We start from the raw sequence: 17,898 nt of genomic DNA on the forward strand, positions 1-17,898 counted from the left end.
TTACACTGTAACAATGACACGGGCCACTCTGGATGTACATTAATATACACCCATACCTAGTGCGAACAACTGGAGCAAGACGAACCTAAATTAGTCCGGAGAGATAACCGTAGGTAGTTTATAATATTGTAGTCTAAAACAAATAAGAATAACCTGTAATTATACCTCGATAGCTTAAAGATTTTAGTGGACACTTGGTAATTACTCAAAATAGTTATTAGCATAAAACCTTACTTGGTAACGAGTAATGGGGATAGGTTGATAGTATACAAACATTGTGAGAAACGGCTCCCTCTGAAGGGACGTAGTTTTCGCGAAAGAAGTAATTTTCCTCGAATTTGATTTCGAGACCTGAAATTTAGAATTTGAGGTCTCGAAATCAAGCATCAGAAAGCACACAACTTTGTGTGACAAAAGTTTGTTTCCTTTAATTATTATCGCGCATGACCGATTGAGCTCAAATTTTCACAGGTTTGTTATTTCATGCGTATTACAGCAAGTGAGAAGACTGGTCTTTGACAATTACCAATAGAGTCCACTGTCTTTAATTCAGGCCAGCTGTGTCTGCATGTTGATTTCTCTGACAGTATTGAATCCATCCTTGTGGCAGACTTAAAGACTGAAATTCATGGCATGCAGAAGAAGCTACTCGTCTGATTCAGGCGAAGATGATCAGGTCGGGGCCCTCGCTGGGTGTCTATCCAAACTACAAATGTAAGTCATTCGCTCAATGTCAACTATTATTCAATATTTACATGTAGAAATAAAGCATAAAGCACAAGAACTCGCTAAGCACAGAAGAGTATTGCTTTCAGAAACGGGTTATCAGCCCAATTTTCATAATTAGTTTGCATTGTTTTGGCTGGTTCCCGACCTAATTTTTGCTTAGCAAGGAAAATTATCAAGCAGTATTTTCTCCTTTAAAGCTTTATAAAATTGGGCCTAGACGGAAAGAGTTATACGGATGTGTTGGGATGTGGACAAGTCATTAGTTTATACAAACTTTCAGAAAGATAGGATATTGAAGTTATGAAATTCTGAGACCCCACTATTTAGCACCTTATAAGGGTGCACGGTGCACTGAAACACTGGGGCGAACCCCTTATCTTTTCAATAAATGCACTGGGATCTTTTACATGCGTTACTCAACACATGGGACCAACGGCTTTACGTCTCATCCGAAGGACGAAGCAATGGTAAAGCGTCTTGCTAAAGGCAGTGGACACTATTGGTAATTACTCAAAATAATTATTGGCATAAAACCGTACTTTGTAACCAGAGGTTGATAGTATAAAACATTGTGATAAACGGCTCCCTAGTTTTCTAGATAGAAGATATTTTCCACGAATTTGATTTCGAGAACTCAGATTTAGAATTTGAGGTCTCGAAATCAAGCATCTGAAAGCACATAACTTCGTGTGACAAGGGTGTGACAAAGGTGTTTTTTCTTTAATTAATATTTTATCGCAACTTTGACGATCAATTGAGCTCAAATTTTCACAGGTTTGTTATTTTATGCATATGTTGAGATACACCAAGTGAGAAGACTGGTCGTTGACATTTACCAATAGTGTCCACTGTCTTTAAAGGGTGTACAAGATTGCCTTGGGAAACTGATCTTGGGTCGATTTATCAGATAGTTAAGACTAGTCTTATCTCGAGTCGTCCTAACTTAGGACTAGCCTTAAGTTTGTAAATATCTCTCCTAGGACTAGTCCTAAGTAAGGACTTTGTGAGTCGACCCAGGGCCCAATTTCATAGAGCTGCTTAACGGTAAGCAAAATTAATTGCTGTAACCATTCTACCTCAATGCTAAATGAGCACGTAAACAAACTGTGCGCGCAAGATTTTAGATCGTTTGCTTAAGCAAAAAAGAAGAAGACAGGCCCCCTACTGGCAAAATGGCGGGCAGAGTGGCGAGAAAACAAATCATCGCCTTCTCTGTCTTATTATGTACTATTTGTAATGTTGTAATGGTTCAAAGTGCCACTTGAAAGGTTTACACACTAACTTGAGAGTATAAAAAGAAGATAATACGTTGTGCAACATTTCTGAAGCATTTTAGACACTCGTTTACTTCGCTACACCTACCATACACTGCAAAAACGTTGGGCAAACATTTTGTTTGCCATTTTTTTGTTTAAAAAGTGGAACAAAAGTTGGGCAAGTGTTGGGCAAATAATTCGATATCTGAATTTATCATAACTGTTGGTTACACCTTTGCTTATTTATTGGGCAAATTCGATTGTTGGTAAAAGTGATGCGCATTAGTTGGTCAAAATCATCCGATCATGCGCACTACGAGCAAAGAGTGGCAAGGTATAACAAAAAACATAACGATATTTTCCAACATGGCGAGTGGCGGAGTGGCTCTGACGAGCGGGGTTTTCCAGTAGATATAGATCAAATTTGAAGGTTAGTTTTGAACTAAATATGAAGTTGTGTTTTCTATTCAGTCGTACATAGTCGTGACAGTTGCAGAGGGAGCAACAAAGTGACTACTGTTGAATTAGTTTCAGTTTTTAGTTTCAGTTTTATCATGCCATTATGTGCAACGCCGATTGTGGCATGTATGCGTGTGCTTGCGCTGCAACTGTCACGACTGTGTACAACAACTGAACAGGAAACAAACTGTATTTAGTTAAAACCAACCTTCCATAGCATCTTCAAACCACTGAGCACCCTCTCGATTTTGAGATAGATGCCAAGGTCACATCTCACTACCGTTTGCCATCGTGGAAAAGATATTTTCTATGCCTGGTTGTATGACGTATCACAAAAGAAACTGTAAATCAAAGGGTTAAATATATTCACCAGTTGTTGGATAACACTGAAAAAGGTTAAATCATTAAAGGAACACGTTGCCTTGGATCGGTCAAGTTGGTCTTTGAAAAGCTCTCTGTAACCGTTTGTTGTAAAATGTATATGGTTAGAAAGATATTGTAAAAGTAAAATACAATGATCTACACACATATGCCTCGAAGTTGCGTGGTTTTCTTTTTACCCTGTCGACTAACACGGTCGGCCATTTATGGGAGTCAAACATAAATGGCCGATCGATGATAGTTCGCGACGTAAAAGGAAAACCGTGCAATTTCGAGTGAACCTTGTGTGGATCATTATATTCTACTTTTAAAACATCTTTCTAATCATAAGCATTTTATAACAAACGGTTTCAAACGCTTTTAATAGACCAACTCGTCCGATCCAAGGCAACGTGTTCCTTTAATAAAATCATCGCCCAATAAGTGGGTTATTGATAATGTATTAAATACCCGAGAAAATGGGTAAACAAAAATTACCCAACTGTTGGTTACCAAAATATACCCAACTATTGATTACCCAATTATTTGTATTATTAATTATTTGGCAATCAGAGTGCCTAACTTTGATGAGTAATATTTTGCCCAAAAGTTGGAGGAGTTCACTATTCGCCCTTAATTGGGTAAAAAGTTGGGAATTTTTTTACCCAATTTTTTTACAGTGTACAAACACACATAAAATACACATCGCTGTGCGCCACACTAACAACGTAATGCAATTATGTTGCACTGTGTGCATGGCCCAATATTGCATAGGGCTGCTTATCGGAAAGCAAATTTGTTTCCTTAACGTAGCCAAAAAAAAATTGCTTAAGCCTAAACCTATTTCACGAGCGGTTGCTAGCTTAAGCACGTAAACAAACTGCGCTCGCAGCATTTCAGATCGTTTGCTGAAGCAAAAAAGAAGAAGGTGCTGACAAAATGGCGGGCGAAATAAATGCGGAGTGGCAATAACAAAGTCATTACCTTCTGTGTCTGATATGTATTATTTGTAATGGTTCAAAGTGCCCCATGAAAGGTTTACACATTAACTTGAAAGTAAACAAGAAGATAATACATTGTACAACATTTTCTGAAGCATTTTAGACACTCGTTTACTTCACTACACCTACCATACAAACACACGTACAATACACACCGCTGCGCCGGCACAATAACATCGTTTGCAATGATGTTGCACTATGCGTTGTGTGAATAGGGTGCTTAAGCAAAATAGAAACTTTAAGGACCCTTTTTGTTTGCTTAACACTTTAAGCAAAAAAGCTTGCTTAAGCAAGGCTATGAAATGAAAAAATTGCTATAGGTGCGCACAATAAGCACAAAATCGACCGTTACGGCAACTCTATGAAATTTGGCCCTGGTCGAGTGTATGAATATACCTTTTCGCAATTAATATTGCGCAAGCGCTAATTGTTAAATGAGGTGCATGCTGGTCTAGCTAGTGATCAAACTTGATCTCTAGCTAGACCAGCTATGGGTATCAAGTATAATATGACAGTGAATGTCTTGACGATTCACAAGGAACAGAGGATGCGATCGGTCAATCTGCGCGATCAAACGATCGCGCTGCGCTATTGAACGATCAAATTAAGATCAATTGGTCGCGCAGCAATCGGTCGCTCGCGCAACAATCGGTCGATCGCGCAACAATCGGTCGATCGCGCAATTACATCTTTGCCCGATCGACCGATTGCGCTACGAGTATTTTTTTCCCGTTATCAGCGGATCGCGCAGGAAAGGCTTTGCGCGATCTACCGATCGTGCAGGAATGGGTTTGCGCGATCGACCGATAGTGCAGGAAAAGTTTTGCGCGATCAACCGATCGTGCAGGTAAACTATCACCATAGTGATATATATATATATTGACTTCACACTAGCCATTCCCGCACGATCGAATGATCGCGCATGCGCGTTGCCGAAAGTGCGCGATCGACCGATTGTTGCGCGAATGACCGATTGTTGCGCGATCGACCGATAGCTGCGCGATCGACCGATTGCTGCGCGACCAATAGATATATCAATAGCGCAGCGCGATCGGTCGATAGCGCAGCGCGATCAACCGATCGCGCAGATTGACCGATCGCGCCCAACATCTACATGTGTTCGTCGGTCTTTGTTGTCCCTCGTCTGTGTGAGTCTTATATGCAGTGTTTGTCTGTCAATAGGTTAGGATACAAAAGCCACGGCTTCACACAATCTTAAGTTTTGCCCTTCTGACTTTTTTTAGCTACTGTTTATAACTGTCACTGTAAATGTTATGAAACACCAATGATCATGTGAAGGCAATACCGAAATAAATAGTGATTGAATTGAAGTGAATTGAATTGAGAAAGATCCTATTCAATTCGAACAGACGTTTGTTCCATTACTCTTGTTGGAAAATAGAGAATATGAGAATTGATCAGTACAAAGAAAGGTAACAAAATCAAAAGAGCATAAAGTATACAACATTAAATGTTAAAGTAAATGATAAACAAATAACTAGGAATGAACTTTGTACAGGAGAGGGGGATAGCACGAGGCTGTTAGATTAAGCCGAGGCTTGTGGAAAACAGCCTTCATACAGACATACAATTAATAAACAAACAATTAATAAACAAACAATAAACAATTAATAAACAAACAATAAACAAACAATAAACAAACAATAAACAAACAATAAACAAACAATAAACAAACAATAAACAAACAATAAACAAACAATAAACAAACAATAAACAAACAAACAACAAACAACAAACAACAAACAACAAACAACAAACAACAAACAACAAACAACAAACAACAAACAACAAACAACAAACAACAAACAACAAACAACAAACAACAAACAACAAACAACAAACAACAAACAACAAACAACAAACAACAAACAACAAACAACAAACAACAAACAACAAACAACAAACAACAAACAACAAACAACAAACAACAAACAACAAACAAACAACAAACAACAAACAACTAACAAACAACTAACAAACAAACAACTAACAAAAAACAACTAACAAACAAACAACTAACAAAAAAACAAAAAACAAAAAAAAAAACAAAAAAAACAAAAAAAAACCAAAAAAACAAAAACCAAAAAACCAAAAAACCAAAAAACCAAAAAACCAAAAAACCAAAAAACCAAAAAACCAAAAAACCAAAAAACCAAAAAACCCAAAAACCAAAAAACCAAAAAACCAAACAACCAAACAACCAAACAACCAAAAAACCAAAAAACCAAAAAACCAAAAAACCAAAAAACCCAAAAACTCAAAAACTCAAAAACCCAAAAAACAAAAAACCAAACAACCAAACAACCAAAAAAACAAAAAACCAAAAAACCAAAAAAACCAAAAACCCAACAAACAAACCAACCAACCAGCCAGCCAGCCAGCCAGCCAGCCAGCCAGCCAGCCAGCCAGCCAGCCAGCCAGCCAGCCAGCATACAAAACGAACATGATATTACAAAATGCTGACAACAAAATACAAAGATACCAGGCCAATTAAAGACGACAAAAGTATAGATAAGTAGAGAATAACCTATGGTACAGAGTGATGAGAGAGGAGGACTTTTTATAGAGTAATAATATCCTCATCATGAGCTTGCGTGTTCTTTGTAGGAAATCTAGTTCCAGCAAAGACTCCGAGAGTCAGGAAGCACCGGTACCCTCAGTCCCGGCCTTCGAGAATCCGGAGCGTTCAACCCGGCTTCATGCGGACGCCAAAGCAGCCTATGAAGATGACGGACTCTTCTTCGATCCGTCCGATTACCCCGAGGAGGAACGCCTGGAGTTGCTCCAGACGTTTTTCGAAACTAGTGCCCCATCAAAAACTAAACGGTGAGGAAATGTACATGTAGGGCCTATTATGCACAGATACCCTAAAGAAAGGTAATTTTTTACTGGATACAATGATGTCATTGGATACAATGATGTCATTGGAAAAACGTGAGTGACGTAAGCTTTCTGTGTATCTGTGTTTTGATTGGTTCGAGGTGACGTTTTTGGCAGCTGCGCTTTCGGTCGTCTTCATATGAATGTAGGTGAAAGGTGAAGATGGACGGGGATTGACCTGTAGGCTTGAGGCCACTCTCTGGCGTTATTCACGAGCCTCGAAATGTGACGTCAGATGTTCAGGCTAGACCTACGGTACGATAGACCTTTATCATGGTGCAGCCATCTTGAATATCTCCAATTGATATCAATGTTACCAAACCGAGGCTTGAAGAACAAACTAGTCTGGTTCCTAATTGCAAGACAATTATTAGCATGCATTATTGTTATTCGATACGAGGAACATGACCAAGATGGAGTCAGCATGATAAAGGTCTATACATGACCGTGTGGCAGACGGTGCAGAAGTTCTCTTTATAACGAACATTTCCCTTAGGTCTGATGGAATTGGTTGGATTACAGTACGATCTCCAAGCTTTGTAGATGAAGGACTGGGTGATACAGAAGGACTCCAGTCTGCATGGAAAGACTTAACTGACTCATCTGATACAATCGACTTCCAAACTGTCAAGAAACTGGCTCTGAAATATAGGTAGGATCTTAAATGGTGTTTGAAGCTTTGCATGGTGTGGAGAATAAGAGTAACTATAAATATAAATATGAATAGTAAACTTGCGGGTACAACCATGAGTAAAATCTCTTTTGACGGAGTGTTGGCTCTGAAAAGAGCCGGTTTGGTCTCGACGTTTCGAACAGTATACTCTGCTCGTCTTCAGGAGACGAGCAACATATAGGCCTACTGTTCGAAAGGTCGAGACCAAACCGGCTCTTTTCAGAGCCACCACTCTTTCCAAAGAGATTTTACCCATGGTTGTACCCGCAAGTTTACTATTTATGGGTGCTTTAAGTTAGGATCTTCTTATACATTAGTCTGAACAGATGGATTGCACACAGCGTTATCGACAGCCATATTTGATGATTAACAGTTGAAAGGTGCTCGCGTATGCGCACTGTACACATCTCTCTTCCAATGATGACCCACTCTCTTCCCAAGTGACCCACTCCACAAGCAGGGCACTGGGGGCTGACCCGGGTGAGCCCCGTCATAGCTATTCAAACGTATCCGGGGCAGACCGGGGTCGACCCAGGGAAGCTAAACGAACGCACCCAGCATTTCATGCGTACTAGTTTCATCAAAGATGGCGGCCAATGACGCCATGGAATGATTTTCATTCACAAAGTACCTATGGATTCTTCCTGCAGTTGTGTTATAACAAAGTGATCAACTCTTCGTATTTTGGTATGAGTTCCACTGTGCAATGGCAATGTAAAGATTGAATTAAATCTGAATTTTTAACGTATGTTGGTTCATATTTTGACGTCACCAATTCGCAACAAATAATTCGTATCAGTTGAAATGTGGGCAACCCCTGCGAAACATTCGCTGCAAAATAAGGCATGTGATGCCGACATTCTTATGCACTGGGCTTCAGGGTATGTAAAGATTGAAATCAAACTGCATGTTTTACGTGTTATAATTGTTTCAGACGGTTGTGGAAGATACACCTGTTTTACTTTGACTTCTAACAGCCACTAACCAATCTGTTTTTTAATATAAGGTGCCTGAGCGGTATTTGGCTTCTGTTTTTCTACACCGGGACAAGAATCGACGAGGCATGGGAAAAAATCGCCACGGCCACGGTGAAAGACAAGCTGGGCACGCACGCCAAAGTGACGCCGTTAAAAGACGCCGGTGAAGGCAAGGCACTCCATGGGCAAGAGCACGTCGTGAGTGTCTACACTAGAGACTTCACTGATAAGGCTCATGTGATGGAGATCGAAGAAAAACTACGTGATCTTGGGATGCGGGGTAGGATGGCTTACAAGCCAAGGTTCTACTCAATTATTGGTGTGTATGCACAGAATAAATGGAGACTGCGACCGGGTATCTACACGTCGCACTGGGATGAAGTGAACAATGAAGCGTCTGTCAGCTACCAGACAGCTTATAGGTATTAGTGAAGAAATAAAGTATACTCATCAATTGTTTTAAAGTGTGTTTGACAATTACAAAAAGTGTCCCCCGTCGATTTCACCAAACTCTTCCCAACTTTCTTTAACTTAGGACGAGTTAAGTTCCGTATCCATATACGTTAGGACGCATTGACCCATCCTAAGTTAGGACGAGTTACCCGTCCTAACTCGAGATATAGCGTTAGTGAACGGCTTCAGTGCCTTTAAAACAGATAGGGCATGTGTACGAAAATATGTATGTTATCGAAATTCAAAGTGTACAGTACCAACGGTTCTTTCAGAACCACACCAACTCATTTAGAGATAGTCATGGCGTTACCGCAAACATTTCCATGTATTGTTTTTTTATTAGAATTTAAGGTCTCTTGTAGCACTTATTTTCCATTCTGTAATTAATTATCGTTTCCCTGGAGTTTTAGTGAATGTCTCTTTTTACAATTTTATTGGGTCACAGCTGGTCTGTTTGTACAATCTCTTTGCAGTTTTAAATTGTGCATACTCCTATTGTATATTTATACCTTTCCATTGTATATTGTTAATTTCTTTAATTGCTTGTCATTGTTCGCTTGATTTTGAACTTATTTTTATATCTGGTTGTTTTTGCTGATTATCTAAATTGTTAATGTTTCTCTGTATTAGCGCCATGGAGCATTGTTTTCGATGGATATGGCGCTATATAAATTTTTACTATTATTATTATTACTTTACGGGAAAGTGCTTATAGTCATATTTTACGCATAAATATGATAATAATTTGATAGTTTGAATAACATCAAATTAATTTCTCGTCAAAAGATGACATTCTGAAAGATTTTTGGCATGTAGTTAAAACAGTCCTGGAAGTACGCTTTTAGAAAATACAAATTCTTAGAACACATTATTGTACACAGCCATAATGTTTGTTAAAAGTGTTACCCGTTTGAAATTAACCAATTTAGTATTGACGTACGAATTTGACATTGTGTTGTTAAGTTTGAATATGACACCACTACCGTTAGTCCTATTTTGTAACTGTGGCTGGTATTAGAAAACACCTCCTTCTAAATTTATATTATTTAGTGCATTGCGCAATGAATATTCATTAAGCCAATATTGAGTCATTCAAAGTCTGGAAGAACAAGGAGAAACACTATTGATATATCCCTATCCGTTTTATTGTCATTTCCGGTAACCGATTTCTCATTTTATAATTCATACTCACTTCACTTATGTATAGACGCAATTCATTAATGTTTACTTAGCGTATTTTATATTTCTTGATTAATGTCATTTAATTGATTTTATTTATTTCATGAGAAGAAACTCTCTCTGAGCAACAAATAATAATAACAAATTTATAATAAGTTCAATGCTTATAGTTTGTATAAATCACCTTTCCTGATAGCATTGCTACTGCCCAATCATTCACTTTATTCAACGGTGTTGGTTTTTCGTAGTAAATATCATGTACGATGTTTTCACATCGAGTTGTGGTGCATTTTCATAATTTCCAAGATGGCGACCGTCATTGAACGTTTGGCGGGAACCCTAGCGCCATCTTGGATTCTTTTGTTTAGTAGATTTTCCAATCCAAATTAGTTAAGTGGTTATTTACATAAGGTTTTTGTTTGATAAATTATTCTTCATTCGCAGTGTATTGTTAATTGATATTCATTCAACTGGACGAAGGAGAAAGAACTGTTACATATTAAGTCCGTCTTCTTGTCATTTCAGAATAAAACGAACACCTGTCCAGAAAACACATTGCCTTGTCATTTTCTCTTTTAGCCATTTATTTATTAGCACGACCAAAAATTATCACAAGGGCCACATGACCATCCGAAAGAAATAGCGCCCTCTTGTAGGCCTACGTGGCTGATGCAGAGGTATAACCGCGATCTCAGACTTGAAATCAAGTTTACGCAACTAACTCACTGCTTCTGTGAGAGGCGAAATGTCGGGGTGCTGGATTATGTTTTGAAAATACAAACACAAATACAACTAGACATTAAGTGTTTGTGAACAAACACGAAGCTGTTCCTTGTTGTTTTGCTTGGATTATGTGCTTCATTGCCCAAGGAATATATAACTGAAAAAAGGTTTAAAAAAAGTTGTGAAGCTCTTGTTATAAGGTCTTACTTCCCGCTTGACACGTAAGTAAAGGTCAACATGGGCCTACAGCTACCAAAGATTAATCTGCAATGCCAAGGAGTCTATAAAATCGGTTGTGTAGATCTTGATATATAGTCCCACTTCCGGTTGACCCAGAAGTAGAGGTCAACTTGTGGTCACAGTTTTCCAAAGCTAATATTTATTCCCTAAGAGTCTATAACTGAAGTTTGAACATTAGCTTTGTACTTTTTTAGATATGGGCTCACTTCCGGTTGACCCGGAAGTAAAGGTCAACATGGGGGTCAAAGTTGTTTCAAACTAATCTTGAATGCCCAAGGAGTCTATAACTGAACAAAGATGGATAATCTGTTGTATAGTTCTTGAGATATAGTGCCACTTCCGGTTGACCAGGAAGTAGGGGTCAACTTGAGGTCACGGTTTTTTAAAGTTAATATTTTATGCCTAAGGAGTTTATAACTGAAAATATTTTGAAAATCTGCTGTATAGTTCTTGAGATATGGTGACACTTCCGGTTGACGCGGAAGTAGAGGTCAACTTGAGGTCACAGTTTTTTCAAATTAATCTCCAACCCCCAAGCAGTCTTTCAGAACAAACGGTTGAAAGGTCGGCCGTGAAGTTCTTGAGATATGATGCTGCAAAGATTTCCTAATTAATATGCAAATGAGGGTCACTGGTGGTTAATTAATAAAGAATTTTAATATGTTTTATGATAGGAATTAAGCTAAACATCCTTAAGCCTCCATTTGATATTATTTTACGTGTTTAAAAACACATAATTCATTTGTAGGATACTCCTTTATTTTCCTACTCCTGCCGATAGGGGGCGCTCTTATGAGACGTTTTAATTGCACGATTTGTGCACGGTAATGTCTGTATCTGACTCTGTATTTGTATGTGTACGTCGCAAAGCCCAAAACTGTCATAGTCAAGCTACAAATTCCCCTAAAGAACACGGCCCAGTTTTATGGTTCTGTCTGCTTCAACCAAACTCTGCCCATTTATTATACAACCACCATTCTTCGCTTACTGTTCAGGCGCTGAAATATCTGTGCAATTAGTTCAAAGCAAAGATTACATATGAAAAGCTTCCCCGCGCACAAGCAAAAATATCCCTGCTAAGCTGTGAAATATGCAAGCTTGGAAAGCACACAAACAAAAGAAATCCCTGCTATAAGCAGTCTATTTCGCTTGACGTAAGTGCAAAATTCAATTCTTCTGCAGAGCACTGAATCTTTTTCATTAAGCAAGTTCGCATCATGACTCGACTAGTCGCACCTCAAACCTAACTACGACACTTGTCGAGATAAAATACAGATTCTCAAGATTTGTGCCGCTATGTGCCGCAAAGGCAATATTAATTATGTTGTGAATGGGTGTGACTAGTGAAATTTACTACTCGACTAGTCGCACCTCAAACCTGACTACGACACTTGTCGAGATAAAATACGGATTCTCAAGATTTGTGCCGCTATGTGCAGCGAGGGCAATATTAATTATGTTGCGAATGGGTGTGACTAGTGAAATTTACTACTCGACTAGTCGCACTTCAAACCTAACTACGACACTTGTCGTGATTAAGTACGGATTCTCAAGATTTGTACCGCTATGTGCAGCGAGGGTAATATTAATTATGTTGCGAATGGGTGTGACTAGTGAAATTTACTACTCGACTAGTCGCACTTCAGACCTAACTACGACACTTGTCGTGATTAAGTACGGATTCTCAAGATTTGTGCCGCTATGCCGCAAGGGCGATATAAATTATGTTGCGAATAGTAGTAAGCAACACAACTGGTTCACCAAACAGGTAGTCGGGACAAATTTTTAATTATGTTGCGAATGGGTGTGACTAGTGAAATTTACTACTCGACTAGCCGCACTTCAAACCTAACTATGACACTTGTCGAGATAAAGTACGGATTCTCAAGATTTGTGCAGCTATGCCGCAAGGGCAATATTAATTTAAGCAACACAACTGGTTCACCAAACAGGTAGTCGGGACAAATTTTGTAGTCGATGTGTGGACACGATTATAACGGGAGAAGAGAAAAACAGTAGTCGCGACTCAAATAATAATTTGTAGTCGCGAATTTAACACCAAGCACACTAGTCGCCCCTGCCTACTTTTGTCTAAAGTAAAGCACGGTTTTTCCTGCGAATGCTAATCAAATTTGTAAGTCACTGTTTTCGCAGTGAAATTTTCGCAGGAGTTGAGCACAATTAGTCAACTGTAGCAAATTTGTTGATGCGAATTGTGACGTGAAGAACTCATTCCCTGCTAAGTTGTAAAATACGCTTAGCGTAAGCACAGTTCCCTGATTACGTAAGCGCTGCGATTCTTTCCTTTAAAAGCCATTGGTCCAGGACCAAACTACATAATAGCTTTTTAAACACAAAAGCAGCTTAACCATGCCTCATGTTCAAGTTGTGAATCCAGATGTTCTGCTCAATTTCTGCACTTTTTGTAAAGCAAAATGTTTTCCCTGTTTATTATAAGCAGCTCTATAAAACTGAGCCACTCAACCACCAGAGAAACGTCACCATAATAAAATCTCTGCTTTTGTATTCCTGTCAAAGAGTTTTTGATTGTCACGGTCTAATTTCCGAACGTAACGCGAAATACTAGAATTAGTTTAGGCAAATGGTCCCCGGCTTGAACAAGGTGACTTTACCCGTAAATAACTCCAAATCCCGGGCGGTCTATTTTCGTCGTCCACGCTCGTCGCCTGAAACGAGCCCGGTCAACGACGCGCGACGCTCAGAGCTTAATACGTTTTTATATGCTTTGCTACAACTTGTACCATTTCTACCTCCATGCTAAAACTGAGACTTAAATAGTTTTCGTGACATTTATTTTTTACTCCTTTCTCAAAAACTTCAACAACACGGCAAGCTTTCAACTATCATTATCTTCCCTCCATGCTTCGTAACGTAGAACCATGTACATGTATGTAGACTCTCCTCCATACAAGAACGTACACCAAAGATTGTGCTGCGCGAGGACAAAATCAGGACCGTTTTATTTTTCAGGAAAGAAGCTTCTCATGAGCCAAAAATTTGGGGAAAAGGAACATGTTGTACAGATCGTTTTAATGTAGGTAACTATTTTTGATTGTAAAAAAAAATGTAAAATGTATGCCTATATATATTGATTTCGTCGAGATTCCCGGAGGATTTGCACTCAGATCACCTGGGTAATAGCACCCGCGTTTAACCGCGGCCCCATTAGATCTATCAACACGGACGTCGCAATGTTATTCCTTATAAAATAACTGTATACATTTAATAAAAATAATTACAAGATGACGTGAGATATAAAATTACTTCATTTTGCACATCTTCAATACCCAGAGAATCAATATATGAAGAATTTTTGAAAATCGGACGTTTATTTTGGGAGATATGCTGTTAACAAGATTGCCTAATTAAATATTCATATCTTTAATAACTCGGCTAATTGATTAAGAGATTAAAAATCATACGTAGAAAAACGTAAGCTTCGATTTAGTATAGAACTCAAGTCTGTCATTTCTACCGTTTGTGAGATTGTCTTGCCACAAAAAAGTCGTGCGTTAAACCTATGGCGTTTTGAAAAAAAAAAACGTTTGTAAAACGTTTTAAAAATCTCGACGAAAACAATACCTGTTCCGACGGACGGTCGGAACAGCTAACTACACAACGCAAAGACTACTTTAATGTAGGACTACTTTAAAAATTAAAAAATTATGAGACCTACCCCTTTTACTTGCACACTTTAATGGTTTACAAGGTGCACTGGGTTCTTTTACGTGCGTTACACAACACGTGACCAACGGCTTTACGTCACATCTAAATTACACAGCATTGCAAGTGCAACGGCTGGGAATCGAACCCATTCTTTGATGATCAGAAACACCAGAGCTTGGGAACCGCTAGGCCAAAACACGTCACAAAATAAAATTGCCGTCAAACTTTCAGTGTTATCCGCTGTATGCGCCTCCACATTACACCGTGTGGCATTCGGAATGGCCATGTATAGATACAAAGGAGCTAAAACTTATATCCAAGGTCATTTCCAATTGCTATTGTGATTTTAAAAGGATCTACAGAATATTGTTTAAAGGAACACGTTGCCTTGGATCGGTCGAGTTGGTCTTTGATAAGCGTTTGTAACCGTTTGTTATAAAATGCATATGGTTGGAAAGATGTTTTAAAAGTAGAATACAATGATCCACACAAATTTGCCTCGAAATTGTTTGGTTTTCCTTTTACTGTGCAAACTAACACGGTCCGCCATTATGGGAGTCCTATGGCCGACCGTGTTAGTCGACGAGGTAAAACTAAAAGGAAAACCGTCGACAAAGACCAACTCGACCGATCCAAGGCAACGTGTTCCTTTAATTCTACTTTTATGCTACTTCGCAGCGCTCCTATGATTGAGAAACAATTACACATTATATATAGGACTACATAAAGGAAATGAAATACAAACTACTGAAAATGCGTTTCAAGAGTTTTGATAAGATAGTATGGGATAAGGCTGCATGCACGATATTCAAATTGAAATAATACAATATAATGATGGGTTTACCTCGAAAACTCCGACGAGAAGCAAGATCTTGGGGCAGACTGTGTGAAGAACCTTTTCGCCATACTGGTTGTCTCTTCTCTTGCATTTATAGACTTGACTCAAGTCCCAATTCCGTGCCATAGCCAGAAAACTATTGTTTTTGTGATGCTCTGCATTCCCCAACCTGTGCCATTTTCGGGCCCGGGACCACACTTAAACGACGAGCGCGTTTGCCAGTAGTGTAGTTGGCGCGATATGCTTAGAGACCTCTCTCACTGAATCAAGTCTATTGCATTTACGGCTTTCAATTTCTTTTAGAGTGTCTTCCTCTGTGACTCTGGCTCCAAAGTTCCCATGCAAATCAATTAAAAAACAGGCGACGCAACGGGCGACGGCACGACTCAACGCACACCTGTCATCTTTAGAACACCGTACCTTTGAGTTGCACTGTCCGCGCCCTTCTGGTCGAGCCCCCCGCGCCCGATTTTCTCTTCCTTTCGGCAACCAAGTCTTCGGTCTCCTGCACTGCTTCGATTGCCGAGTCGGTATCACCATTTGCTGATAAGGGATTTTGTCCAGCGCTATTCCCACAGAATTCGAATCGGGCAACATTACCCAACTTAGCTCTATTAACTCGAGCTTGTTTTTCAGTTCCTTCACCGAATTTGAGTCTTGTTTAGGTGTGGCAATGGCGCTAAATCTCTCGTCGAAACAGTCTTTAAACCTTTCAAAAACTATCCACCTGTCAGAAGTAGACAAAGCGACCAGGCACATGTACAATAGAATAGAATGAACTAATTGAGGAGAAGATCGTACAGCTTGCTTGTGCCACTAGGGACTGATGAGTGCTCAACAAAGGCTAAGAAAAAACCACTTGTTGAAGAATGCCTGAACATGCCTCAGAAGGCAGGATTAATAGAATACATAGCAATGGATAATGGATTATATAATAGTGGCAGAGATTTCAAAAACCTCCCATTGTAAATAAATCCGTGCATACAGACATGAACTGATTCTGATTACGTAGCCACAGAGGGCGCTCTATACGAGACCCGTCTTATGTGTTAACCACATATATATTTTCTTCAGTACACAGTGGGCGCGTTCGTTTAGCTACCCTGGGTCGACCCCGGTGTGTGGCGTTTTTTTTTCACAGGACGAACGTGGGTAATTATCTGCACACACTCATCCTGGACAAAAAATACGCCACACATCGGGGTCGACCCGGGGAAGCTAAACGAATGCACCCATATTTGCTAGATGTTGGTGATGTGGATAGCGCCCATAACAAGGGCTTGCAGGTTAAGGATAAAGACGGGTATTGGTTTTACAGTTTTACAGAACCAGTGATTTCATTGGATAACATAATTGCATTGGATAAACGTGCAGTGACGTAAGATTTTCATATCTCTGTTTTGATTGGTCCGAGGTATAATGCACTTTCGGTCGTCTGCATGCAGAATGCAGTGCGTATGTAAAATGATTGTAGGTGAAAGGTGATTATGGACGGGGATTAATGTATAGGCAAAGGCAGATCTCTGGCGTGAGGCCTACTCACGAGCTTCGAAGTGTGACGTCAGATGTTCAGGCTTGTAACCGGAATGAATCTTGACTTGTATAGTCAATACTGATCGATAGCTATAATAGTGGGTGCGTTCCTTTGGGTCAACCCCGGTCTGCCCGGTACGTTCGAGTAGCTTTGACGGGGCTCACCCGGGTCAGCCCAGTGCCCTGCTTGTGGATTGGGTCACTTGGGGGTGACCTGAGGTGCATGCCGTCACCACGAGAGGGCGAGTGTGGTCGTTCGACTAGCTCTTGTCGACCGCGGGGTCCACCCAGAGAAGCTAATCGAACGCACCCATTGTAGTGCAGATGTCCTTTCCCGTTGAGATTGATGTATAAGCTAACGCCCCTATCTCAAGTTGTCGACATTTTTCACCCAATCTTCACGCATCCTGGAATGCGGAGAACGGTATGACATTATAGTAATCTTATTATAGTTGCTTTATTACAAAGCGCGCCTAATCCGTCACTCAGTGACGCTCAAGGCGCTTAAGTATTTTAAGGATTATAGGACGTTTGAATTATGAGATCTACTCTTTTGATAATAGCACGCACCATGAAATGGTTTACAAGGTGCTGAGGCGAACTATGCGGCCAATCCAACCAGGAACACCGTGCGAATCCCTTCTAGTTTCGATAAGTGCACTTGGTTCTTTTACATGCGTTACACAACACACGACGAGAGTTTAACAGCTTTACGTCCCGTCCGAAGGACGAAGCATCATGTGTGTCTTGCTTAGATACAGGTGTCACAACTAGGACTCGAACCCACACTCTGCCGATCAGACACACCAGAGTTTGAGTCCGGTGCTCTAAACCGCTATAGTTTTATCACCACATTATTGTTATTTTGTTTCAATGTTGAGTCATCTAA

The 17,898-nt window shown here is 39.7% G+C and overlaps 1 protein-coding gene across 4 annotated transcripts; it reads left to right on the forward strand.

Annotated features, from left to right (window-relative positions):
- On the forward strand, nt 1–10,528 carry LOC139944133 (UPF0696 protein C11orf68 homolog). Of its 4 annotated transcripts, none has more exons than XM_071941115.1 (5): nt 1–109; nt 588–714; nt 6,434–6,652; nt 7,203–7,358; nt 8,386–10,528. In XM_071941115.1, exons 2-5 carry the CDS (start codon nt 629–631, stop codon nt 8,783–8,785), a joined length of 861 nt encoding a protein of 286 aa, XP_071797216.1. In that variant the 5' UTR covers nt 1–109; nt 588–628; the 3' UTR covers nt 8,786–10,528. The 4 variants fall into 4 exon arrangements, with proteins under 4 accessions (XP_071797216.1, XP_071797221.1, XP_071797208.1 ...); XM_071941120.1 differs by having other exon boundaries at nt 17–109; nt 611–714; XM_071941107.1 differs by having other exon boundaries at nt 59–109; nt 554–714.
- Nucleotides 10,529–17,898: the final 7,370 nt, after the last annotated feature.

This window comes from Asterias amurensis, chromosome 1 (genome assembly GCF_032118995.1).
Source record: "Asterias amurensis chromosome 1, ASM3211899v1".
NCBI lineage: Eukaryota > Metazoa > Echinodermata > Asteroidea > Forcipulatida > Asteriidae > Asterias > Asterias amurensis.

What these genes read in the sequence shown, in the direction of transcription:
- LOC139944133 (XM_071941115.1), top strand. Translation starts at nt 629, where the DNA reads ATGGCATGCAGAAGAAGCTACTCGTCTGATTCAGGCGAAGATGATCAG. An exon ending in TGTCTATCCAAACTACAAAT is followed by an intron (nt 715 to 6,433) that starts GTAAGTCATTCG and finishes TGTTCTTTGTAG; the next exon opens with GAAATCTAGTTCCAGCAAAG. An exon ending in GCCCCATCAAAAACTAAACG is followed by an intron (nt 6,653 to 7,202) that starts GTGAGGAAATGT and finishes CATTTCCCTTAG; the next exon opens with GTCTGATGGAATTGGTTGGA.